This window comes from Leopardus geoffroyi, chromosome C1 (genome assembly GCF_018350155.1).
Source record: "Leopardus geoffroyi isolate Oge1 chromosome C1, O.geoffroyi_Oge1_pat1.0, whole genome shotgun sequence".
Taxonomy (NCBI): domain Eukaryota; kingdom Metazoa; phylum Chordata; class Mammalia; order Carnivora; family Felidae; genus Leopardus; species Leopardus geoffroyi.
This window is the reverse complement of record NC_059328.1, coordinates 176680147-176706070: the sequence shown is the minus strand read 5'-3', so window position 1 is coordinate 176706070 and position 25924 is coordinate 176680147. Positions and strand designations below refer to the sequence as shown.

The following is a 25924-nucleotide window of genomic DNA, read 5'->3' as shown; positions in this document are numbered from 1 at the left end:
AAAACCAAGAGTCACTTAACTGAGCTATGCAGGCACCCCTTAACATTTAAGGCCTGTTTAGTGGTGATGAATTCCTTGAACTTTTACTAGAATTTTGTTTTTTACACTTCTCCTATTTTGAATAGCCTCCCTAGGTAGAGTATACTTGGTTATAGTTTTTTTTTTCCTTTTCAACACTTTAATTATGGCATGCCACTCCCTTCTGAGCTGCAGTTTCTGAAAAATCAGCTTTTATCCTTATGGGGTTTCCCTTGTACTTAACTATTTGCTTCTCTCTCACTGCTTTTAAAATTCTGTTTTAATCTTTCACATTTTAATTATGTGTCTTGGTATGGACCTCTTTGGATTCATTTTATTTGGAACTCTTTGTGCTTCCTGAACCAGACTTCTTCAGGTTAGGGAGTTTTCAGCTATTGTTTCTTCAAATAAGTTTTCTCTTTTCTTCTGGGGCCCTCAAGAATGTGAATGTTTTTGGTTGGATGTTGTCCAACATGTTCCTTAACCTGTTCTCATTTTGTAATTTTTTTTTTCCCTGTTTAGCTTGAGTGCTTTCTATTAGCCTGTCTTCCAGATGGCTGATCCGTTCTTCTGCATTTGCTGATCTGTTAATTCCATCTATTTTTCATTTTAGTCAATGCATTCAAATCGAATTGGTTTTCTGGATTTTCTCTTTGTTGAAGTTCTGAGTTCTTCCACTCTTCTCTCCAGTCTGGTGAGCATCTTTATGATCATTACTTCAAATTCTATCAGATTATTGCCTATCACTATTTCACTTCTCTGAGGTTTCATCTTGTTCTTTCATTTGGATCATATTCCACTGTCTCATTTTGCTTCATTTTGTGTTTGTTTCTATGAATTAAGTGGATCAGCTACTTCTAAACTTGAAGCAATGGTGCTGTGTATGGTCATCTTTTGTGTAAACTGTGAATGCCTGTTGACTTTGGCATGGGCTGGGGATGCCCTGGTGGGATGGCTGGGCCTGGAGTGTTCCAAGTACTTTGTACCTGTGTCACCTTGACAAGATGCCTGCAGCTACAGGAGTACTGACCAGGGGTATTCAGTATCACACTGGGGCCACCTTGGTGGGATAACTGGAGGTGATAGGGGCTAAGTGCTAAGCTAGTTATTAAAGTGCTAAGCTGGTTAGGGTGCTCTGACCTTGCTCCCATCCATGCTATCAATATGGAGGGAGAATATAAACCATGACACTCACCAAGCCCTCACTTGGAGTGAGGGCAGCAGCTCTCCTACTGGTTGACAGAGTTCTAGGGCTGAACACTTTCTATTCTAATTGCTCTTTTAAACCATGGCTTTTTTCCTGTGCTCCAGGGCAGACAAAACTGTTTGCATGCAATTCCTCAGTACTATTCCTCCACTGCAGTTTGCAGTGTGGGGAGTAGATGTTCTCTCCTTACTGTGTCTCTGTCTCTTTGGCTGTTGTGTATGTGGTTTATCTTTTGTTGTGCAGAAGCTGTTCAGTTAGTCCTCAGGAATTGCACCAGAAATATGTATAGATTTGGTGTGTCTGTGGAGAAGTGGAGTTCCAGGTCATCCTATGTCATGGTCTTGGACTGGAGAGCTGTGTATTTTACTGTTTTTGTGTTAATTTTTTAATGTCAATTTAATAGGGATAGACTGGGAAAACTCCAAATGCTAAATGGTTAGAAAGTAGCCACTTCAGTACTTTAATATAAAACAGAGACTTGCATTCTCCTCTATTAGCAGTGGGACTTTTGGTTAAAAAGTAGTTGTTCTTATGGCACCTGGGTGGCTCAGTTGGCTAAGCGTCTGACTTCAGGTCATGATTTCACGGTTTGTGAATTTGAGCCCCACGTCGGGCTCTGTGCTGACAGCTCAGAGCCTGGGGCCTGCTTTGGATTCTGTGTTTCCCTCTCTCTCTGCCCCTCTCCCGCTCATGCTCTGTCTCTCTCGCAAGAATAAACAAACACTAAAAAAAAAAAAACAAAACAGAAAAAAGGTAGTTGTTCTTTGACTCAGTACACATAGCCAAAACACTGACAAAGTAATACCAGCTCTTATTTTCCAAGGCTTTCCTAAAAATTGTGAGTAGATAAGATTTTAGTCAAAAGGCTCAGAGCCAAATGATTTGAATTTAGAATTTTTCAGATTGTAGGCAGCCCATATTTAATACCCTTAGTGGGGTCTGTGGAACACCACATAATCAAATAATTGCTCCACATTTCTCTATGAGAAATAAATACACCAAAAGGTATGAAGCAGGACTACAGAAACATCACATCTGTTCAGGTCCTATTTGGTTATCAAATGAGTTTTGATGTTAAATTTAACAATAGTATCATCAACAAAATCTTTTCATTTTCGACTATTTATATCTCCAAATTGCAAATAAGGGGACATATGCTATAATCACCTGTGAGAAAACTAGCTTTTTTTAAGGCTGATGTTACTCAAAATAAAAAGGAGATGGTGTCTATGTGAATGCACCCAGGAACATTAAGAATGATGCAAAGACAGCTTTGAATTACCAGTTATTTAAAAAGTAAATCCTGTTCATATTTAATATTTTAAGAAGAGAAATAACATTAGATGTTTTTGGAGTATCAATGTACAATAAAAAAACACAAAGTGCAAGAACCTTCCCCCACCTCCAAGGCTCAAAGGACAGTTATCCAGCTGTAGTCTACTTTCCTGAATTTTCTTAGTTCTTTTTCTTCAGATTTTGACAACTGATGTAGAAGGTCTTCTCCCAAGTCTGTGTTATTTGTATCCTGGATCTTTTCAGTAAAATCATTTTCTTCATCTGAATCATCACTTTCTTTTCCTTCTTCCATATCTACGTCTTCAGGAATTTCTTCACCACTTTCATTACAACAGAATAAAACAAACAATTTAAACAAACATTTTTCTAACTAAACAGTAAGTTTCTAATTTAAGACACCTATGTAGAAATATAACCATACAGGGAAAGTAAATGAAAAACCTTATTAAGTGCACTTTAAAAATGATGGGTTAGGGCGCCTGGGTGGCTCAGTTAGTTAAGCATCTGACTCTTGGGCTTAGGTCATGATCTCACGGTTCGTGAGACTGAGCACCATGCTGGGTTCTACACTGACAGCACATAGCCTGCTCGGGGTTCTCTCTCTCTATGCCTCCCCTGCTCTCTCTTTCAAACAAACATGAAATTTTTTTTAAATAAATTACGGGTTATTATAAAAAACAGGTGTGTAATTTTTAATCATAGATCAAATCCTTAAACCGTACACACATGAGGTCTTCCTGAAAATTATTTTCAATGTATTTTATTTACTTGGCTTAATCGTCATATATCTTTTAACTACATGTTAAAGCTTAAATAAAGAGAAATACAGTTGACCCTTGGACAACATGGGTTTGGACTGCAGATCCATTTACACATGGATTTTTTTTTTTTATGCAGTACAATACTGCAAATGTATTCTCTCTTATGATTTTCTTAATTTCTTTTCTCTGGCTTATCTTACTGTAAGAATACAGTATACAACACATAAAATGTGTGTTAATTGACTGTTATTGGTAAGACTTCCAAGCACCAGTAGGCATTAGTAGTTAAGTTTTATAGGAGTCAAAAGTTACACACAGATTTTTGACTGTGCAGGTCAGTGTCCTAACCCACACATGTTGAAGCCTCAAAGTGAAAGAACATTCTAATAAAGGCTAACATAACCATTTTGTTTCCCAAAACAATATCTAAACATATTTTAAAAACTGCTTTACCTCTTGGTCTCCTTAGACAGCAGCAATGAGCTTACAAACTTGGAGCACAGGAAGGAAGCAGATGGCAATACATGGGCTGGAGTATGAAGAAGCTAGAGTAAAAAAACAAGAAAAATAGAGTTTCATTTAAAATGATTTAATGCCACCAGCTGAATGTAACAGGGTTTCTCCACAGAAAAACCAAACCGAAAAAAAAATTTATTCCCGCCTTCCTATACTTAAGCGAACAATAATCTCTCCCCTCCTGTCGGGTCAGACCACGATAATCTGGAATTGCAAATTTATGTTATTTGGTTTAGGTATTAAAACTGCACAGTATACAAATAATTATTCAAAAATTATGTTATAAACTGTATAAAAACTATAAGGTGCTTTAATGTATTTAATCTGTTTCATGTTGTGAATCACTTACCTCACTAATCGCAGGTATATTTTCTGTTAAGGGTAGTTGTACCAGTTCACTCTCGAAAGCTTCATTTATTTTTTCGTCCTGCTGTTCCCTGTGCTTTCCCAATATGAAATAAAATGGGGTTGTTGGAAGACTTTCTTCTGCTAGTAGCTATAAAGATTTAAGACAAAGGGAAATTTCTTCAATAAAAACAATTGCCTTTGACTCCATAAAAAAGTACTACAGAGTCGTAAAATGTCAAGGATGGAAAGAACTTTAAAAACTATCTAGCGCGATTCTTACACTTTATAGGTAAAGCAACTGAGGTCTAGCAGCCCACTTACTATGGGAAAAGCTAACAGTGGACACTTGACAGAACAAAATACATAACACTGCTTCTCCCCCAATGACAAATGACAGCAAATGGGTTTTCAAAAGGACATAAACCCACAGGAGAAAGAAAATGGGTAAATAACATGTTGGAAGGTGGAAAGCAGGTTCAAGAGTGATAAGTAATTTAGTAGACCCGAAAAAGAATCCCAAGCTGGCTGGGAAGCATTCTGATTTATATTGTGGAATCCTGCAAAGGCCCAGGAATTGGTGCTAACAAATAACCAGGGAGCCAGGCTGAATGTCTGCTTAGAGAGGACTCAGATTCCTAGATCTTCTTTTGAGCCCCAGCAGAGGGCTGGAAGTACATTCTTGGGAGAGTGGAACAAAAGTGTGACTTTAAACTGAACTGCCTGGTGGGGGCTGGTGGCAGTGTCGTCACAGCTGCAGGCAGTTGTACTTCACAGAACGTGCTTCCAGGTTGATATCCTCTAGGCAAGAACTTAGAAGAATTTTATCTGGGCAATCATAAAAAGACCTAAAAATAATGACTTTGGAGACTTTCTCAAAAATAGCCAGATGGCGGAGGCCAGCAGAGAAGTTCTACTTAGGCAAAGACCTTCCAAATGACTTTTTTGATCACTTTTAAATAAAAACAGCCAAGAAATCATCAGACTCTGATGAAAACCTCTGAAATGAAAGACACCAAAACAGATGGAAAACACACATATGAAGGATGTGGGAGTATGCAAAAGAGAAAAAAGCAGATAAGATGATAAAGATGAAGCAATCTCCCTGAAAGTAGAAAGAAAACAGGTACAAAAATAAGAATATTAAAGCACCATTCGAGCAGGTCCAGCACTAAGTAACAAATAGACAAATTGAAGGCAAAGAAGGAATTCTTTCTTAGTCATTTCTTGGATTAAAACTCTTGAAGGGGCGGGGAACCTGAGTGGCTCTGCTGGTTAAGAATCTGACTTTGACTGCTCAGGTCATGATCTCAAGGTGCAGGAGTTTGAGTTCTGCATCAAACTGCGCTAACAGTGCAGATCCAGCTTTGGATCTCTTGTCTCCCTCTCTCTCCAAGGTTCTTTCTCTCTCTCAAAAATAAAAAACATTAAAAAAACCAGAACTCTCCACGGGGTTCCACATTTTACTTGGAGGAAAAGCCAAAGTCTCTTATTCATCGAGCCCTACTTTGCCCTACATAAAATGGCAAGCTGCACCCCACACCCATTTCCTCTTTTCCTCCATCCATAATTATCGCTTTTTTTAATGGCGGGGGGGGGGGGGGGAGAGGTAGAGAGAGAGAAAGAGACTCTTAAGTAGGCTCCATGTTCAGAGGAGAGCCTGATGTGGGGCTCGATCCCACGACCCTGGGACCATAAGCTGAGCTGGAATCAAGAGTTGGACACCAAACTGACTGAGCCACCCCGGCACCCTCTTACCACTTCTTAAAGTACTACATATTTTACTTATTTCATGCTTGTTGTATCTTGCTGCTAGAGTGTAAACACCATTAAGTTTAGAGACTTGAGTGTTTTGCTTACTGGTGTACTCCAATCATCTAGAACAGTTCCTGGCCTATAGATATTAAACAATAAATTGTTGAACAAATTCAAGGAGTTTTCAGAGGAAAACAAAGCTAGTTTACAGACAAAGGAATAAGAATGGTATTAGACTTCCAGTAACACCCAAAGCTACAAAATAGGACAATACCGCCAAAGCTCTAAGAGAAAATGATTTTCAACCTATTACTTTATAACTCAACCAACCACTCAAGTGGGAGAGAACAGCAACATTCCCAAACATCCAAGGTCTTAAATTTGCCTCCCACGCACTAACAGAATGTGCTTCATCAAAGCAAAGGGGTGACCAAAGAAAGGGGAAAGCTATAAGATCCACTAGAGTAGAGGTAAAATGATTCCCCAAATGACGGTGAATGTAGATCCTATGACAACTACTGTGTAGAAAGTTTATAAGTTTATAGAGCAATCAGTCCAGACTGAAGCAAATCACAGGCTCCTGGGAAATACTCAAGATTTGAAAGAATACTTAATATATCTGAAAATTCTGAGAGAATATTTATACAACTTGAGCAAATAGAAAACTATACAAATAAGAAGATAATCATTTACCCTAGAGAAAACAAAGTTGCAAATAAAAGAAAAATAATCTGTTGATTACTACATGACTCAGCTGTGAATTGCTATTGGTTATAATGAATACTGACCTAATTTGTCTATACTGAGAAAACTGGGGAACAGGAAAGGTGTGTATGTTATGTACATGAGGGAAATGGTGTGAAAAAGAGTAACAACTTGATCAGTTAAGAGATAATAACTTAATCTGAAAAATAGAGAATTAGTAACATAGACATGTTTCTTAGAGATAGAGAGGCAAATAAAAACTCCAGCTAGAAGAGTTGAAAGTGATGATCTTTGTGGGTGATGGCAGTGATGTTAACAAGTTTTCCTGAGAGTCTTGTATAGCTATTTGACTCTTTAAATCACAAGCATATATTTTTGATATTTCTAAAACGTAGTTTTAATTTGTAAAGTAAGTATAATCTCGAAAGAGGCCAAGTAGCTTACAAGTATATGTTTAATTCCACATTAGGGCAGGTGGAACATTCTTCTCATAGCTGAATTCAAACAGATAAGGTTATCTGTGTAGGGAGGCAATGTAGTCTGCACCATTAGTGGCTAAAACATACCTGTTTGCTTGTTGGTGTGAGTTTCTCTTCTGAAGACTTTGTACTGAATGTCAATAAACTCTGAAAAGAGATTAATGATGCAAAAGCTAAATAAAAATTTGTTGTAGAGTTAAAAAATGAGGTCAATATTTCATCTTGATATGTTTATCTGCCCAAATAGAAAACTTCAAACATATTTAGTGACAAACTGCTGTGACAGTTAAGATTGTTCTGAGAAATCTTATTTAAGAACTGACTAGTAATGAAATAGAATTCAACTGATGGATCAACCAGAAGCCACACTTGTATTTAAAAAATATATATATCAACCACACTAATAGCTACCATTCAAAGGATTTTAGTTGTCTTCTGCCTTTCCACAGTCATGGAGATAATACAGACACTACTTAGAAGAATCTCAAAGGTACGGGGTAAAGTGGTGCTAATATACTTACACTAATAAGACTGCTGTGTGAAGCATAATGGATTCCTTCTTTTGGGAAGTAATCTTTTAATGAAACTGTTCCACCAGTTATGGGCTATTACTCTCAAATATCAAATCAGATGAAAATTATATATATAAAGTGGTTCCCTTTTTGAGGTGGGATGGTTACCTGTGATTTTGTTAGGAAGTAAAACTGGGATCTGTTCAGCCATTGGTAAGCTTCTGAGGTGAATGATTCAGGGACATCTCGTGGAACAAACACTCCCCACTGGACTTCCTCTCTGGAGATATTCTTTTGAATATACAATGGCCTTGGCTCACTAGGTTTAAATACAAACACTAGAGGGAAAAAACAAACAGACAATAACATTTTGCCGGCAAAGGTCAGTTCCAGCCTCAGGTTGGCAGATCACACTAATCCTGGGACTTACCCCATTGAGTAAATGGCCCAGGTCATTATTTTAGGCTCTGATTCAACAAATATCTACTGGGTGCCTGCTACGTGCCAAGAAGGTTAGGAATGAGGATATGAAGATAAAAAAAGAGGAAGAAGAATTCCCCGTTCCAGAGACCAGGTCCTACTGCAGAAGGCAGACACCAAGATATTATTGCACTATTTTGTTGTAGGTACTAGAATAGGGATCTGTAGAAGTGTTTCAAGAGGATAGAGGAAGAATGATTAAAGCTTCCTGAAATGCTTCAGAGGGGCAAAATCAAGAAACTTTAACTCAAGAAAGGGCAATAGCACACCTCAGGCCAAATGGCCTAAAACAAACATTGGATTTAAAGGCAAGTCTAACTCATATTAAAGACGTTAAAAAGAAAATTTTGGTAAGAGATTTACTCGTGTTATCAAAGTATGGTGTGTACTTACAGTCTGAACCCACTGAAGACCGAGAGATTGCAGCAATATTCTCTGAATTAGGATCAGGTTCCATAACTCTAACATTTAATTTTGCACTCCATTCCACTGGGGAAGGGGGGGAGCAGAAAAAGAGCAATTTACTTCTGAGATTTACCAAAAGCTTTTTTTAAGCCTGTTATTTAAAGTACATACTCAATTTTTACTGGGACAATCAATTCTATTATTCTTTTTTTTTAAAAAATTTTTATTCAACGTTTATTTATTTTTGGGACAGAGAGAGACAGAGCATGAACGGGGGAGGGGCAGAGAGAGAGGGAGACACAGAATTGGAAACAGGCTCCAGGCTCTGAGCCATCAGCCCAGAGCCTGACGCGGGGCTCGAACTCACGGACCGCGAGATCGTGACCTGGCTGAAGTCGGACGCTTAACCGACTGCGCCACCCAGGCGCCCCTCAATTCTATTATTCTTAAGAAGAGGGATTTTATATTTCCAAATAACACATGGAAACAAACTGAAAATGTCTGTGGAAGGCTGCACTAAAGCTAGGGGCAGGAAGTGGAAAAACAAAGTACTCCTTCCACATACTATGACATGGTTATTATTTCAGTGCTTTACCATAGCTGCTAAACGTGGGCAAAATGTTAACCAGAATCACTGTAGAGAATATAAAAAGAGACTATCACATATGTTCATTAGTAAGCAACCACCATGCCTTCCAAACATACTCAACTGAGTAAAATACCAATGAATGAAATGAGTAAAAATAAGTAAGTCCATACTTATTAGGAGGCTTGTGAAAGGGTACAAAGTAAAGCTGTCAGGGATACTGTCAGGGATAATGCACATTACAAATTAGCAGAAACATTCCTCAAATTGTTATGAGGACAGATATCATGGAAGGCAACAGAAAATTATACATAGTAGGGAAAGGCCAGGATAATGGAAATCAATTTATGGCCAACTAGGCAGTTTATAAATAATGTATGTCTATTATAGGCCTAGCCCTCCAAAATTTGGTGATATCACATAACATGTGACAAATTATATACTCTCTGGATAGAGACACGAAGATACGACCCAGAAGTCCTAAAATGCCGAAGTTTGATGGCCACTTATTATATGCTTTGCCAAATCACTTTATAGTAAAACAAGATCTTACATGCACAACTGAGCAGATTCCAACAGCAAAGAATGCCATTTTCAGTAGCACCAAGAAGATACTTTGAACAAGTCAATCTCCCAAAGCAAAGGTGCCTATATTAAAACCACAAGGAAGTTATCTGTCAGTTCCAGCACACCGAGTTTGGGATTGCAGACTTCTAGCATAATTTTACACAATGCAGATTTTTAGATAGACACATATTTTTGTTTACAACTATCCTGCAGAAAAAAGGGGCTAAAGAGAGCAAAAGGAAAGGTTTACTTAGCTCTTTTGTTTCTTTACAAACAGGTTTATGATCAATTTTTTTCTCTAATATGCTGCACAGTATAATTGACACATACTATAGACAACATGTGAAATGTACAAAGGTATTTAACAAAACCCTTTTTTACGCTTGTTTAACGTAGAGAAAGAAATAATATGAATTCTGAAGGACGTTTTACAAAACAAAATATGTTGGGAATTAAAAACTATTTTGTTAGCCATCTGCAAGTCTGTCCTCAAATGCCAGTTGCCTGAAGTAAAATCGCAGATAACTGATGCTTTTTCTTCTGCCCTTCTTAGATGCAACAAAGTTTCAGTACAACATTGTTTTTATGGGAAAACAGAAGATAAGCATTGTTTGGATCCACTGAGGGTTATGAGCTTCCATTATGTAGCACAACCATGAAAAGTATTTATTATAAAGAAAAAATTTCTGTAGGTCAAGAGTTAAATGTTAATCTGGATTTCAGAAAGGGGTAAAATCACAGCAAATGGTTCACATACCCAGAATTTTTAGCTTCCCACCACTTTGGTTTGCTGCTGACTCTCACTGACCCACAGACTACCTTTAGCAGAAGCATAAATTACCAATAATGTTTATTTGGAAAGACCCATTTAAGTTAAAGAAAAAAAAAATGATATACTCCCCAAATTATTTACCTTATTTTCCCAGCTCGTTGACAAAATGTACATTTAAGTTCCCATGTCTCTGAATCCCATATTGTAACAATTTCCTCAAAACTGACTGCTAGTAAAGAGCCATCTTCAGAGAAACAACAGTTAGTTGCTTGGTATTTGTGATAACTACCCACAAAGTCACAAGTCCAGCCAACGGCTTTTTCTGTGAAAACATAGATCATATAATTCAGAAATGGTATAAATGCTAGATAATACTTTAAGGTAGTTATAAGCAATAAGGATTACAAAAGAAGCACAACAAAAAAACCACCTCCCTGAAACTTTAGAAATGCTACAAAGCACTGATTGGTTTGAAATTTATGCCCATTCCTAGAGATCCTGACCTCCCTCTAGTGGAACAGTGAAGGAACTGCCTTTTTTTTTTTTTTTTAACTGTACCCTAACAAAAACAATCAGCACTTAATTAATCAAGACCCACAGCATTAAATAAGGTAGAAAATGTTCTTCCAGAATGGATACAATTCATGAAAGAGAAATATTTTAAAACATTTTTTAAATTATGCGTTGATATACCTTATTTAATTAACTTACTGTATATATCAGAATCATCTGTTAATATCCATACTTTGAAGTGACCATCTTTACTAGATGTAACCAAGGTGGGGTTTTCAAATTTTTCTGCATTACAGAAACAGAGAGCTGTGATGTGGTCTTCATGTGGCATGTTAACCTTTGTATTAAGAACAAACCTAACAGAAAGGAAATCAATTTATTTTTACATCAGAACAATATGATATATATACTGTCATGTAAGAATTTCTTATGGTACATCTTATAAGAGCATCTTTAGGAATGGGCAACTGACAATTATCATCTAGACAGACAACTGAGTGTTCTATCTCTAATAGCCACAAGATATAAAGAGTTCTAACACATTATCTTTGTCTTCATGTAACTTACACAATATAGAGATGATTATGTATACAGTCAACTTATGGTGAAAGCCTACTGTATTAACTCTGCAAGAAAACTGTACAGAACTCAGATGCCTTACAATCTACCTTTGAGAGAATAAGCAAAAAATGGAACGGCTATGAAAGCCCCTACTTGTGGCAAGAAAATACAGAAAGAGAACTACCTATTCAAACTTCCCCGGTCAGTATTCAATATTTACAGTCATAGAAAATACTTTTTCAAAGCCTGTTTCCAGCTTGACAGGGTGCTGCTATGAATGAAAGATAATCTGTGCTAGCACAGTGTACTTAAAAGAACATCAGGAGAAAACTGTCTTGTGATTTTTTAAAAGTCCATGTCATAAGAAGCATGACTAGTGACAATCTATTAATCCCTCCGGGACTGTTTCCTCACCTGTAAAATGTAGAAAATAAGTTTATCTTAGAGTATTTCTGTGAAGATCGGTAGGACAAAAGCACTAAGCCTAATTCTTGGCACACACCAAGGACTTGATAAATGGCTACTATAATCAACGTATGAAACTAGTGAACCCATTTAATCAAAACATGCACGTTATACTACAATACACTTCTGCTGCCTACCACTGCCATTATTTCCGAAGAAGGTAGCATAATGTTAATGAAAGAGCAAAGGAACTAAGAAATTTGGGTTCTAATTTTGGATCTGCTTGAAATTAGGTACTGTGTCCTTGCAGTGTCACTTTTTCATGTTTCTTCATTTATGCATTGAGATGACATTAAAACTTGGAGGACACTAATACTTCTCAAAGCAGAAAGCTTAAAGGCTTTATTTGGAGAATAACATCTCTCTCATTTCTCTAAATCTAAAATTTATCAAAATGAAACATTTTAAAGACAAATGAAACCATAAAATAAAAAGTCAAATATCTTCCATTCTGAAATAGCCACATAGGTAGTATTACCCTTGTGTTTTCTTATTATACATCCACAGTTTCATTTGCAATTCAAGCTCTGTTTCCTTTTCCTGACGTTGTTCCACTGTTGCAAGCCAGTTACCATAGCAGCCAAATGCAGCCTTTGTTAGCTCGATTTGGATCAGACCATAATCATTGATATATTCTTGCTGTATAATATCTAACTGAAGGGTTAAAAAAAGAATCCAAAATGTTTATTAATGTAAACACATACATGTTCAAGTTTTCAAGGAATTACAGATAATTTCCAGAATCTATAGTAACAGGTTTTTAAAGGAAAAAAAAGGAAATATTTATTAGTTATGGATACCAAAACTGCCATTATTAAGGACATTATATAGCACCAGTTCAGTAGCATTATTATTATTCTCCAATGACCTTAAACTTTAGTGATGACTGACCCATTCACATGATACAACAGAACCTTTAGTTGATAATGCTTGTCTCTTGTTTCTATAAACAAAGAGCTTTACATAAAATCCCAAGGTTAAATTCTGTATCATTAAAAATGAGAAGAGCAAAAATAAAACCTACAATTTTTAGGAAGTGAAGAAAGACAGCAACGTTATAAGTAGACAGAATTTTATGTATGGTTGTTTCTTTTATCCCATTCCCTTGTCTATTTACTAAATATGGATCAAGTAACTACTATTTCCAGGCACTGTACTGGAAATGTACAAAGAAATAAATTTCCTTTCTTAAAAGGGTTTAAAGGCAGGGGAGTGATACAGATCAAGTGTATAGCCATTATGTTAAATCTATGAAGGGTACCGTGGGGCACAAAGAAGTAGGAAGTCTGGATTGTGTTTATCAGGATTAATAAGCATCCCTTTTTACACCAAAAATTTTATGACACTTTACCACAGAGACATATTTGTATTTACAATCCTCATATTCTTTTTTTTTTTTTTAAATTTTTTTTTTCAACGTTTATTTATTTCTGGGACAGAGAGAGACAGAGCATGAACGGGGGAGGGGCAGAGAGAGAGGGAGACACAGAATCGGAAACAGGCTCCAGGCTCTGAGCCATCAGCCCAGAGCCCGACGCGGGGCTCGAACTCACGGACCGCGAGATCGTGACCTGGCTGAAGTCGGACGCTTAACCGACTGCGCCACCCAGGCGCCCCTACAATCCTCATATTCTTATTTCTGTATTCTTGTGACTCAAAGGCATAGATGTGTGTGACAGATAGTTAGAATGCAGTCTGAAACAAAAATACGGAGCCAGCATAAGAGCTGACTTACATGTAGATTTAATTTGCAACCATGGCCTCATTAGAATCATGCTGTAAACAATTCAACTAAGTAACCACAGATAGTACTGATAATGTTCAAGTAAACAAAGGCACAGAGTCTTTTTTTAGAAGCTACTAAATAAGTTACTTGACCCTACTGATGCTGTTGGAAACTTTCATTAGATTTAAGGCTAATTAATGGATCAAAATCTTACATTGTACAACTGCTTATCATGCTGGAGAGAATAAAACTGCAAATGGCCAGGTTTTCCATTTAAAACCAAAGCTTTAGTTCTGGGATCAACCATCAACCCAGTGAAGATATTACTGTCTGCAAAAGAAGTGACAAATAACAGTTAAACTCATACAAATATTCACACTTCTAAAATGTGCAGACCCATTGGGTTTTGCAATACCTTTCACTAGGCCTTGAATTACTGCGGAAGCCTCAAGGTTTCTGTGAATGACTATTATTTCTGTGGATAAATAAAATAAATAAATAAATAAAAAATCATAGATTGGTCAGAACTTCAAGGAAAAAAAAAATCAATTGAATTTATGTCATTCTAAAATACACCAGAATACGAAACAACTGGTAAGTTCAATTTACTCAGAGTATTATTAGAAAGTCAAGAATTTATTTTGTGATTTAGCTAAAATACTAGAGTTGGGGAGAAGGAGTTTTTCTGGAGGCTTTAAGTTTTATCAGTTGTGCATATGAATATATCAAGTGTTAATTCAGAAACTTACCCTAAAAGACACAATTTACCTTGAAACGAGTCACGGCACTAATAGATTGTTCACAGTTATGTTTTTTGAAGGGAAAGGAGGCAGTGAGCTCTGAGATCTACATTTAGGCTCCATAGTAAGAGAATGCGCAAAAAGTTTTGGAGGCATACGAGACTGCGCCACCCCCGTCAGAACGCACAGGACTCTTAACGCAGAGTGGCCACATGAGCATTTTTTGAAAATGTCATTACATCTGTTGAAAGCACAGATGCTCACTTTCTATGCCCACATCATCTCACATGTAAAGGTTTCAAAATAGAAGCAGTACAACAAGAACCAAATACACCTAGCTCTACATTTTCATAAAAATGATCCTGAAAATGTTGGATTCTGGTGGCAGAGTCAAAAAGGGGGTAAACAGGAAGAATGGAAGAAAAAATCCTCGTTAAATCCTATGCTACTCTTAATTAGATCTCTTATTTTCCATCCCTAGAGTTATAATTTAGGCATTATACAACCCCATCTCCTCACAACAAATTCAGACTTACTATTATCAGAGTGAGAAGTACAGAACAAATCCCCTGCTGGTGAGACTGAAATGTGTTCAATAGTAGCTCCTAAACGGGGGAGGAACTCCTTATTCTTCTCTGTTGCATCGCGCCACTCTACAAGGACAGATTCACGACCACCACTCAGCAGACTGGTGCCTTCTCATCCACCCACAGAAATGAAAAGCGAAGTGTTTGGGGGGAAAAAATCGAAAGAAAAATACAATCAACGTTTAAAATTTCCTTACCGTGTTAGAGAAATACACTATTTTTAAAGATATGCAAACAAGTGTCTTCCTAGCTTTTAATAAACTTAAGATGACACACTTAATAATCAATGATCCTAGGATTTTCCTTTCCAACAATATCTGACTCGTTTGTTGCTGACCAGTTCTTCTGCCAATGAGAAAAAATAAATGAAACAAACATCATCTAGGGCCAGATAGCTTCAATGACAAAATTTTCCAAACATTTAGGAAATAAACCAATTTTATGTTCTTTCAGGTAATAAAAAAGAGAACATTTCTCAACTTGTTTACAAGAACAGCATAACCCTTTACTAAAACTAATAAATTTTAAGAAAATTACAAGCCAATTTCATGACCGATGAAAATTCCCCAACAAAAATATCAGCAAGCTGAATCCAAGGATATGTTAAGAGGATAATATATTGCAAAGTTGAGTTTATTGTAAAAATGTGAGATTATTTTAACACTTGAGAAATAAATGTAATCAATTCCTACTATGGGATAAAGAGAATAATCATAAGTATCTTAATAGAGGTAGAAAAAGTAAATAAACTTCTACACCCATGATAAAATTTCTCAGCAACTTCAGTGCTCACACACAGCATGACTGGGTGCAAAGCACCAGCCCAGTTTATACTGTTCATATTTGCCTGAACTTATAACCTGTTCTCAAAGCAACTAGAAGTTGTAGCTCATTTATACAGGCAACTTTCTTTTTCTATTAATTCTCTTATACATATACAGGATCAATGCTGACATTTTACTGACAACCATATACCATTTTAACTATTCTTAGAAATAGTCACGTGACTTATAATATAAAAACAAGAATTCAACTCTCTAATAAGCCTAGGTTAGCTGCCTACATCAAAGCCTTGGTGCAGGGTAGGGTGCCCTGTATTCTTTTCTTCCCTTTGAGTGCCAACTAGCCGAATTACTCCTTCTTCCCCAAGACCCATCTGAAAAGGCTAATCCTAAATGTTCCAAGGCTTAAGTAAAGCCACCACAGATAGCTGTGACTGCTAACTGCTGTGAGAGGTGGCAGACAAGATGGACAAGGTAACAAAATAAAGAAAAGTCGGTGACAATAAGTATCAACCGGTCTTGGCCCAGATTAGGGTAGAGGCCACAGCAAAGAAAATAGAAGTGAGGATGAAGGGCAGAAGAAATGACACTGCCTGCAACATGACATACATATGCACACACACATTCCACCCTAGTAGATCACCTCATTCACATTCACAATTTTAAATAATTCAGACCTTGTGTTCCATTTTAGCTACATGAGAGTTTGTGTAAATGAGCTACAACTCATCCAATATTTGAAAACATAAATTTTTGAATGAGACATAGGTCCAAATCCCACTTACCAGCCGTGTGACCTTAGGCAAGTTAGTTCTCAACTACAAATCTCACTTCCTTTACGTGCAAAAGGAGAAAGACGATGCCTATGTCATGGCTTTAAAAATTAAATGAGGTAGTGCATGTAAAGCACTAGCATAATCATTTGCTCTGATAAACTACAGCTATTCTTATGAACAAGCACTTAACCTTGCAGACATACATTTTAAACAACTAATATGATTTAAGTAGGTTCTTTAGTTAACAACAAGGACTTTATCATAGGTATACACTTTGATACTCTGATGGGCTCTGAAACCTAAAATAAATGGTATTGTGCTGAAAAAAGCTCAAACCACAGGGGTGAGAGAAAAGTGTTTACGATTCCTCTGGTGCAGGCAATTCTACACCTTTCAAACTATAAATGCAGTGAATACTGATCCACATACTTCAAAAGATTATTTTAATTATTAAACTTGCACTTACCTGTCACTGAAAAAGCCAAATCCATAACCATATCATGGTGCCAATGTAAACATGTGTACGTGTATTTCTTATCATCATCAAAATTCCTCCTATTGGAGAAAACCAAAATTGTTATTTTCACCAAAGGCATTAAGTCAGGAAAGTAATGGCATGCCAAATATAATGCACATAATATATGCCAAAAATAATAAATTATATTATTAAGCTTGTAGGTCTCAATGTGTAAAAATTACATTTTCTCTCTCTAACCAGAGTCACTTCTACAAACAATAGATCATCATGGTGTCCTATTAGGTATATGCTCTTGTTAGTCTTTCCTTTTCACTCAAAGCTTGATAAAAAAGTTCTCCTCAATAAAGCAATCAGAGACAAAATGGAATTAACTCCTCCTACAAGCTCAAGGTTACAAATTTTTAAAAAAAAAATTTTTTTTTTCAACGTTTATTTATTTTTGGGACAGAGAGAGACAGAGCATGAACGGGGGAGGGGCAGAGAGAGAGGGAGACACAGAATCGGAAACAGGCTCCAGGCTCTGAGCCATCAGCCCAGAGCCTGACGCGGGGCTCGAACTCACGGACCGCGAGATCGTGACCTGGCTGAAGTCGGACGCTTAACCGACTGCGCCACCCAGGCGCCCCTCAAGGTTACAAATTTTAAAATTTAAGTCTATGCAATGAAGAGCACAGTAATATAAGAAACAGGCTACCAGCAAAGCCTAATCTCTATCACCAGTAATGGCTTTTCGGTACTATCCTTTTTCCTGAACCCAGGGATAGCTCTGTTGTGCAGGACTAATATAATATATACATTCACCATACTCTTCACGAGTCAACTGACCAAAGACGAATTTTGCCATCCTTGTGACCAGTTGCTATGCAATCTTCCTTTGGGTGACATGCTACACATGTGAAATTGTTCTTAGCATGTTTCTTATTTCTTGATGATGATAAAGTAAACCTAGAAGAAAAAAAAGTGTCCCTTATTAAAGTTTCTTGGTAAGTGGTGATGTAGTTTAAAAAAAAAAGGGGGGGGTTGGGGGGAGTTGTCCCTTATCAACCAAACTGGAGAATTCTCAAAACTCACTGAATACAAATACAGGATTAAAAAAAATATATAGCGTGTCTAAGAACCACGAATTTGCAAACACTTACGCAGTATAAACTTCACATGACTAATATTCTACCATGATAACTTGGCTATAGAGGCCACTGACTTTGAAATAAAGCCAAGACAGTCTTCTCAGTGGCTTTTGCTCGAGCCAAGTTTGTTCAAATTTCTTGTCAATTGAAGCTAAGTTTTAACATTAGGTATGAACAAGCCTAATAAATTATATCTGTGACAACTGGCTAATGTATCCAAAGGTATCAGGATCCTTATTATACTGCAAAGAAAAACAAATGTTAATCCTGACAGGGTAAAAGGGAAGAGGGGAGTGTCACTTGAGGAGTCACCATGCGTGCTTCGCACTAGTCTCCTTAAATATGTTATTTTATTCATCTTTACAACTCTGATAGGTATTATGCCTATTTTAAATATATGCTAATTTGAGGTACAGTGAGATTGCAGAAACTAAATTTGACTCATTTTAAACCCAGGTATCTCAAAGCCTATATTTACCCCAAAGCCCCAAAACTGGCCAATAAGCATCACCACCTGGGGTAGCCTTTTCCAACTACATCCAATTTTGACATCATGTATGAACACCAGAATCTAAGGGGACAAGGAGTTTTGGCTGGACAAACCTCCCTAGGTGTTTGTGACTAATTATTGATTCTCTCAACCGCATGCATTGTTGTGTTAAAAACTCTACCTCTAAATCTAGTGGTTTCACAATCACTTGCAACAGGAAACTAGACACAACTCTGGATCACAGGTATGAAGATGAAATAAAATTGCAACAAATTTGAGTAAATAAAATGATCAAAAAGGAATTCTTACCTTGATGTTGTTTTCTTTTTGAAAAAATAAACAGACAAGTAAAAGTCCCGTACTGCAGCAACATATTCCCCCTGGTATTTCAAAGAGAAGATAACATTCACAAAAATAGGCAACACTCCTTAAGAAGAAACGTTCTCATCACAAAAGTTAACACAATTAATTTTTTTTTTTTTTTTTTGCAGATTGAGTATATCAATATAAAATGATATAGGTAGCTATGGAAAGGATACTCCTGTTAAGATAATCATAGAAAATTAAAAGACAAACTTAGGTACTATATCTGAAAACTAAACTCTCTAGCTTTAAGAATAATGACTTGAAATTTTCCCATTAAGGCATAATTTACACACAATACAATGCAATATCTCACATGTATATATCCATGTAACCACCACCACCACAATCAAGAAATCAAGATTTAGAACATTTTCTTCACCTCAAAAATGCTTCCTTGCTCCTCTTTTTAGTCATTTCCCAATGGTCCTGCCCCTGCCAGCAACCAGTGATTTCTATCACCACAGTTTACCTCTCGGTCTGTTCCAGAACATCATATAAACAGAATGGTGCAGTATATACTTTTGTGTCTGAGCTCTAGTTCAAAATCACCCTTTTGAGATTCATTCATGCTCTTTTCTGTGTCATTCGTTTCTATTATTATGAAGCAGAATTCCAATAAATTAATACATATCACAAATTATTCTCTTGATGAACATTAGGGTTTCCACTTTGGAGCTACTATGAATACTAATCATTCTTGTACAGGTCATTTTATGGTCATGTTCTTATTTCTCTACCAAGGAGTGTAACTTCTGGCTCATGGTAAGGACAGATGTTTATCTTTGTTCCATATATTCCCAATGCTCAGTACTGTCAGTCTTTAACGTTACGGCGTTTTCTCTACCATAAGAAATTAAACCTTTTCAGAACAATGCCAAAATAATGCTATAAACTTAAAATTATAGAAACATGCCACCACAATGTCATCTAGGGGCTTTTGGGGGTACTTGATTTTAAAATAAAAAAGTGGTTAGTAATAGGGAAAGGCGAAATAAATCATGGTATAAACATAACAGAGCTATTATTTCTGATGAACATTTAAGTACACATTCATGCTGCAATGTCAGGTGAAAAAAAGGTAAAGAGTCTTCAGATCCTAACTCAGTTTGAGAAAAATTATTTTATGAATGTTTAGGAAAAAGTCTAGAAAGACATTCCCCAAATATCACTGGTAAGATTTAATTTCTCCACTTTATTTTTAACTTGCAAATTTTCTATACTGGGCACACTGATTATGGACAGGAAGACGTAATTTTCTAAAGACACAGTCCAAAATGAAAGGATTTGAGTACTTTTACATGAGGCAGGCTAAGAAAGAATACAAATGCCAAAATATTGGTATTTTTTGAACAATTAGAGGATTTACAAGAGCAACAGGTATACACAACATTAAGGATCCTAAAAACTCTATACCAAAAATACATGCTAAAGCAACGGAACAAACTTCTTCGCTAACATAAATACTATAACTCAAGGCAACATTCAATCACTGGAATATAAAATGCTCAGAGCAAACATTGCTGAAAAGAGATTTTATGTACAAAATAGGAAACTAAAATTTTACCTCATTTCCAAAGGCAATGCACTTGGGTGACTGGTTTATATAATCCAAAACAAAGGAGAGCTCCTTCGCTTCTATCTCCCGGCTTGATGATTTTGGCAGTTTCACTGAAACCAGCTGAAATACATCTAGCCAAAGGAAGCTATATTAATATAAAGCTTCTCTAGAGAAAATGAACATGTGCACTTATTCACAGGAAACTGTTAATTAGTACTCTAGATACATTTGATGCCAAGATAATAATTCTAGGCCATCTTGAAAAAAATGTACCTTCACCCTGGACTGTTCATTTGACTATACAAGTTCTGAATGGCAGTCTAATTTCACAACTCGTATACATACATGCTCTCTCTAAATAGAAATACAAAACAATTTATCTTACTGGTGCATTCTGTCTTCCAAAGTATTAGGCTGACCTTTACAATGGATACAGTATATCACTGAACTGAGCAGCCAAAGGCAACAAACCAGCCGAGAGCTTTCAGAAATGCGATGTGCTTGCCACATATTTATAGGATAAATCTCTTCTAGAATATTGACATGCTGTTCTCTTTATATCCCATTTTTAAAAAACTCACAAGGGAAAATAGCTATATTTTACTATGTATGCTATTTCCTTATCCTCTCAGACATTATAATGAATATGAAATTCTGTAACACATCGATTTACCATTTTCCCATTTTCCAGCCTGTTTAGTATTTGCTTTGAACTCTAAATTCTTCTAGCCTTCTCAGTCATCACAAACTTCACATCCCCAAACCCTGTACATTTGATTTTTTTTTTTAACTTAGTCTTCCCCTCTGCCGACTGCAGGAAGTGGCACCACCATTTACCAAGTTGCTTACACTAAATCCTTGAGTTATCTTTGAATTCTCTCTCATATCCCATATTCAAACCATTAGTAAATCTTGTTGGCTGTCTCTTCCAAAGATACCCAGAATTCAATCATTTCTTATCATCTAACTGGTAAGATGTACCTCTTAACTGTACCCTGTACTTCTATCCTTGTCCCCCTTTAGTCTATTCTCAATAAGCCAGTGAATCTACTACAATTAACATTTCACTTTTCTGCTCAAAACTCTTCAATGGCTTTTTATCTACTCAGAATAAAAACCAAAGTCCTTTCAATGGCATACAAGGATGTATATTATCTATTCTTCCTTGGATTACTCCAATCCAACCTCCCTCCTAGTCCTCAAACATGTCAGAAATGCTGTAGAATATGCTTCTCCAATATGACCATGCGGCTTATTCTTCTCAGAACCTTCCCTGACCACTTATTTAACTAGGTATTTCTCCAATGTTGCCTAGTCCCCTGCCCTGCTATATTTTTCTCTAAAACATCTTTCACCTTCTTATATCTTATGACTGATTTGTCTGCTAGATCAGACTAGCAGATGCCTTTTGGAGTAAACCAAATGCTATAATCTAATTGGAATTCTGTTTATGGTGGGATTAATGTTACTCTCCGGTACTTGGCCCATATCATGAGCACTCAGAATATGAAAATCTAGTTAGCTGTTAGATAAAATTGTGAACTGGGCTTGAACTAGCATTTCATAGAATAGATTTAAATTAATATTCTTCATTTGTTTCATTTTTGTTCCACAATGCAAAACCAGTCTCTGTTAGGAAATTGTATAAATCATATTGAAGTGTGCTTCTGGTTTAAAAATAAATTATTTACACGTCATCTTTTATAGTATCATTTTTTGACTATATGTAATTTATTCATTTAATGTCTAACTGAAAACCTACTATGTGCCACATTCTATTCTGTTGGAGAGAATAAAACGGACCATCTCAACAGAATGCCAAGGTCTTAACTTTAGATCAGTATTCTACCCTGGTTTGCACACTGGATTTAAACTAGGGAATTTTCAAGTAAACAGGCCCCACCACAGAGAATCTTAAAATTTTAAACTCTTTGCAGTGATTCTAATGTACAGCCAGTGTTAAGAACTGCTGATTTCACTGATACGGATAACAAGTTTTGCTACAACTATTAGCAACTACTCTTGCAATTGAGAATCACAGTGTTAGCATACAGAGTGGTTACCAACTGTGAGTGATGAGTATAAACACCCGGGGAAATATAAAAATGTAGATTTCTAGACTAAATCTCACAACTAGTGAATCAATGGTCAGTTAGGGAGATTAGGAACCTACATTTTTAGTAAGGATGTGAATACACCTTAAGTATCCACACACTTTTCTATAAGACAGAGCTTAAATACTGAAGAGTTTTATCTAAAATAGTCAACTAGGAGACTTAATTATTTTAAGAAATGTTGCCACTTCCAGAACATTTTTTGGAATACTTTAGAGGTTGTTTATGGGCTAACATAACTAAACTTACTGCTTTTACTCTTTCACATTTTTGACAGATAAATATTAATCATTAACAGACTTCATTCACTAAATGATTTTTAGCTTAAAAACAGATTTAACTTTCACAGTTTTAATAAAAGTCCATGATAGAAAACAATCTGCCAATTTCTCCCAGCCAAAACAACACACAAAACCAATCCTCCCCTCAAAAAACCCCCCAAAAACAACAAAAATACACCGTGGAAAGGATTCACTTAGCTAATGAGCCATGAGCCTGTGTAGCAGACTGCTCAGTAATTACCTTAAAGCTGCTTTCATCTTCGAATTCTGTATACAGCTATACTTTAGAGAGAACACCAGAGGTGCAGCAACCTTCTTGAATTCTGATATTAGAAAAATTTTTTGGATATATCCCTCATGTCAATGTTCTGATGTATCAAATTCTCTGCTATAGGGTAATTATTTGTGACCACTAAAGATATTCCAGAAATTCATAAAATGCTCTGAAACATGGCAATTTCAATGAAATAATGTTCCAATGATAATAAAAATGTAATTAATAATTTAATCACACTATTAGCTCTTAATATCAAACTGTTTTCTATACCATTTCTGAACAGATTCAGGGTCAAAGGGGTGTTCGATAATGGGTAAAATTATAGTGATACTTAAGAATGACAGATTAAGTTCAGTAGAAAGATAAACTCTAGTCCACCTCTGCAACACAGCTTTGAACTCTGAGCTCTGCAGTCTATTATTACAACTATATGTTCAGTAATCATTCCCTCACTATGTATTTCAGAACTGGTATGAGGCTTCCCCAAAATAAATGCAATAATAACAGAAGGAACTGAAATGCCAGCTCCAAAAACTGTTAACTTCAGACTAAAACCAAGATGTTAACTTTTGAAAAACTATGGAAACAGTAAACCCATGCTATATAAAACAAAATAAGTTAATTATACTATACCTGGTTTTTCTTTATTTATTATAACAAAGACAGAATCCTCAGCACTGGGTAGAGTAAAGAGGGCATGAAGTTTAAGCCCTACTACGAAAGTCTGAAAGATAAAAAGCACATATTATTTATCACCTGTCCTCCCCAGCCCCCAAACTTAGGTTCCATAAAGGGCAGGGATTTTTTTTTTTAACCCATTTTGCTCACTGCTGTATCCCAATGTCAGAAGAGTATGTGGTGTATAGAATATACTCAATATGTATTTGTTGAATACATTTTCAATTAATACATATAGATCCACATGTGTCTTTTAAATGGTACTATGGTATTCTAATGAATGAATATAAAATTTTAACTGACCTCAAGATCATATTCAATTTCTTTCTTCTGTAAACAATGCAGTAATAACTACACATACATGTCGTTATTTCAACAAGAAATTCCTAACAAGTGAGATTGCTGGAGTAAAGTTATTTTTTCATTATCAGTTGTACTCTGATTATGTACAAAAGTATCTGTTTCTCTGCACTTTACCTATTACTAGTGTGTGTTTTTTTTTTTTTTTTTTTTTGCAGTCTCCAATTTGGAACTGATAGGGAAAAATGCTGTGTTGTTTTTTATTTATGAGATTAAACACCTCTTCACATTTACTGACTATTTGTTATTTTTTTTCCTGGGAGTTACATAGTCTTACCCTATGCCAATTTTTTTCCCACTGAGTTATTAGTTTTTCCTTATTGATTTTGGGAATTTTCTGTATTTTAGGGATAATATCTCTTGTAAATATTTTCTTCTAATTTTATTACTCATCTTTTCATTGAAAGTTTAAAATTTTCAAACAGTCAAATTTCTTTTATGGTGTGACTTTTACAACTTGTTTAAAAGGCTCTTAGGCCTTCTAAAAAAAAAACAATGTGTCTGTCATTACATTATGTTGCCATTCCTTTTCAAAGGATAAAAATGGAAGATCAATCCACGTACCTTTATTAAAATGCCATCTACATAGTCCCACAGTTTAACTGTGCCATCAAAGGAACAAGAATACAACTAAAAGGGTAAAAATAGTACAGAATTTATTACAAAATACAACTTCATTAAGATATTAAACAAATTATTAAGCCATACAGATGGCATTTTCTGTTCATTAAATCCTTAGCTTTAAAGAGGTAGAGTCACTTACTCCTATATTTTTTTTTAAAATAGAAAACCTAATCAGAGCTCTGTGAAGGAATTTCAAGTTTTAATTAAAATGAGGGGGAAAAAGTCAATCCTCTATCTTCAAGAAGATGGTAAGTTCTTGAGCTACGAAAATACTTAAGAGCTTGTCTAGAGCCCAGTCCTCTCTTATTAGCAAAACCACTTTCATCTTACATACATTAAAGGACTGCTTCTCAAATGATCTGAGAATGTCCTCTTTAAAAAAAAAAAAAAAAAATCCAACACACTAACCAATACTTTTGTAAAATACAATTAAGTTATCATGCACTCGAATGCTGTGGCAATGTCACAGTGCTCTACAGTTCTGGGTCATTCAATTTCCACACTTATCTCACTGCAGAATGGTAACCAACCATTTGTGGCACTGGTTTGTGCACCACACTTTGGTAGCACCAGAAGGCCTTAATAGCATGTATTTTTAACTTTGTCCCAGTGGACTTAATTTTACTAAGGCCACACTGGATTACTTGTTGCCATTATGGTGAAAATATATCACTTAGAACATTTATAAAGAATTTTAAGTTTTCTGAAAGCGGCAATTTTAAGATTTCTGCCAATGAGGACATGGAATCAGAGAACAGAAAATGGTATCATCTATTCAAGTAAAAGAATTATGTCACGTAGAAAATATACATCAAAATTACTACATATAAAGAAAGGATCATGAAAAAGGATTAGTAAAACATAACAACCGACCAACCAATCACTGTCAAAACACAATGGTTAACACACAAATCCTATGACTCTGAAGTCCAGAGAATCTGCACTCCCCATCACCTCAACCAAACCTTTCAATAAAAGCATTCTCTAACTTTATTAACTTTCACTCACGTGAATAGA

The 25924-nt window shown here is 36.0% G+C and overlaps 1 protein-coding gene across 2 annotated transcripts in view; it reads right to left on the bottom strand.

Annotated features, from left to right (window-relative positions):
• Positions 1-2503: 2503 nt before the first annotated feature.
• WDR75 (WD repeat domain 75) overlaps positions 2504-25924 on the bottom strand; it is a 31221-nt gene continuing 7800 nt past the window's right edge. For both annotated transcript variants that reach the window (XM_045480498.1, XM_045480497.1), the window contains 19 exons: positions 24848-24913; positions 23879-23969; positions 20580-20704; positions 18959-19029; positions 17858-17977; positions 17021-17109; positions 14946-15104; positions 14085-14144; positions 13884-13999; positions 12422-12597; positions 11116-11273; positions 10546-10726; positions 9619-9713; positions 8468-8563; positions 7763-7932; positions 7170-7229; positions 4148-4294; positions 3736-3827; positions 2504-2841 (listed from right to left, as the gene is read on the bottom strand). In XM_045480498.1, the coding sequence (XP_045336454.1) occupies positions 2637-2841; positions 3736-3827; positions 4148-4294; positions 7170-7229; positions 7763-7932; positions 8468-8563; positions 9619-9713; positions 10546-10726; positions 11116-11273; positions 12422-12597; positions 13884-13999; positions 14085-14144; positions 14946-15104; positions 17021-17109; positions 17858-17977; positions 18959-19029; positions 20580-20704; positions 23879-23969; positions 24848-24913 (2277 nt within the window). In that variant the 3' untranslated portion in view covers positions 2504-2636. The remainder of the gene's footprint in view (positions 2842-3735; positions 3828-4147; positions 4295-7169; positions 7230-7762; positions 7933-8467; positions 8564-9618; positions 9714-10545; positions 10727-11115; positions 11274-12421; positions 12598-13883; positions 14000-14084; positions 14145-14945; positions 15105-17020; positions 17110-17857; positions 17978-18958; positions 19030-20579; positions 20705-23878; positions 23970-24847; positions 24914-25924) is intronic.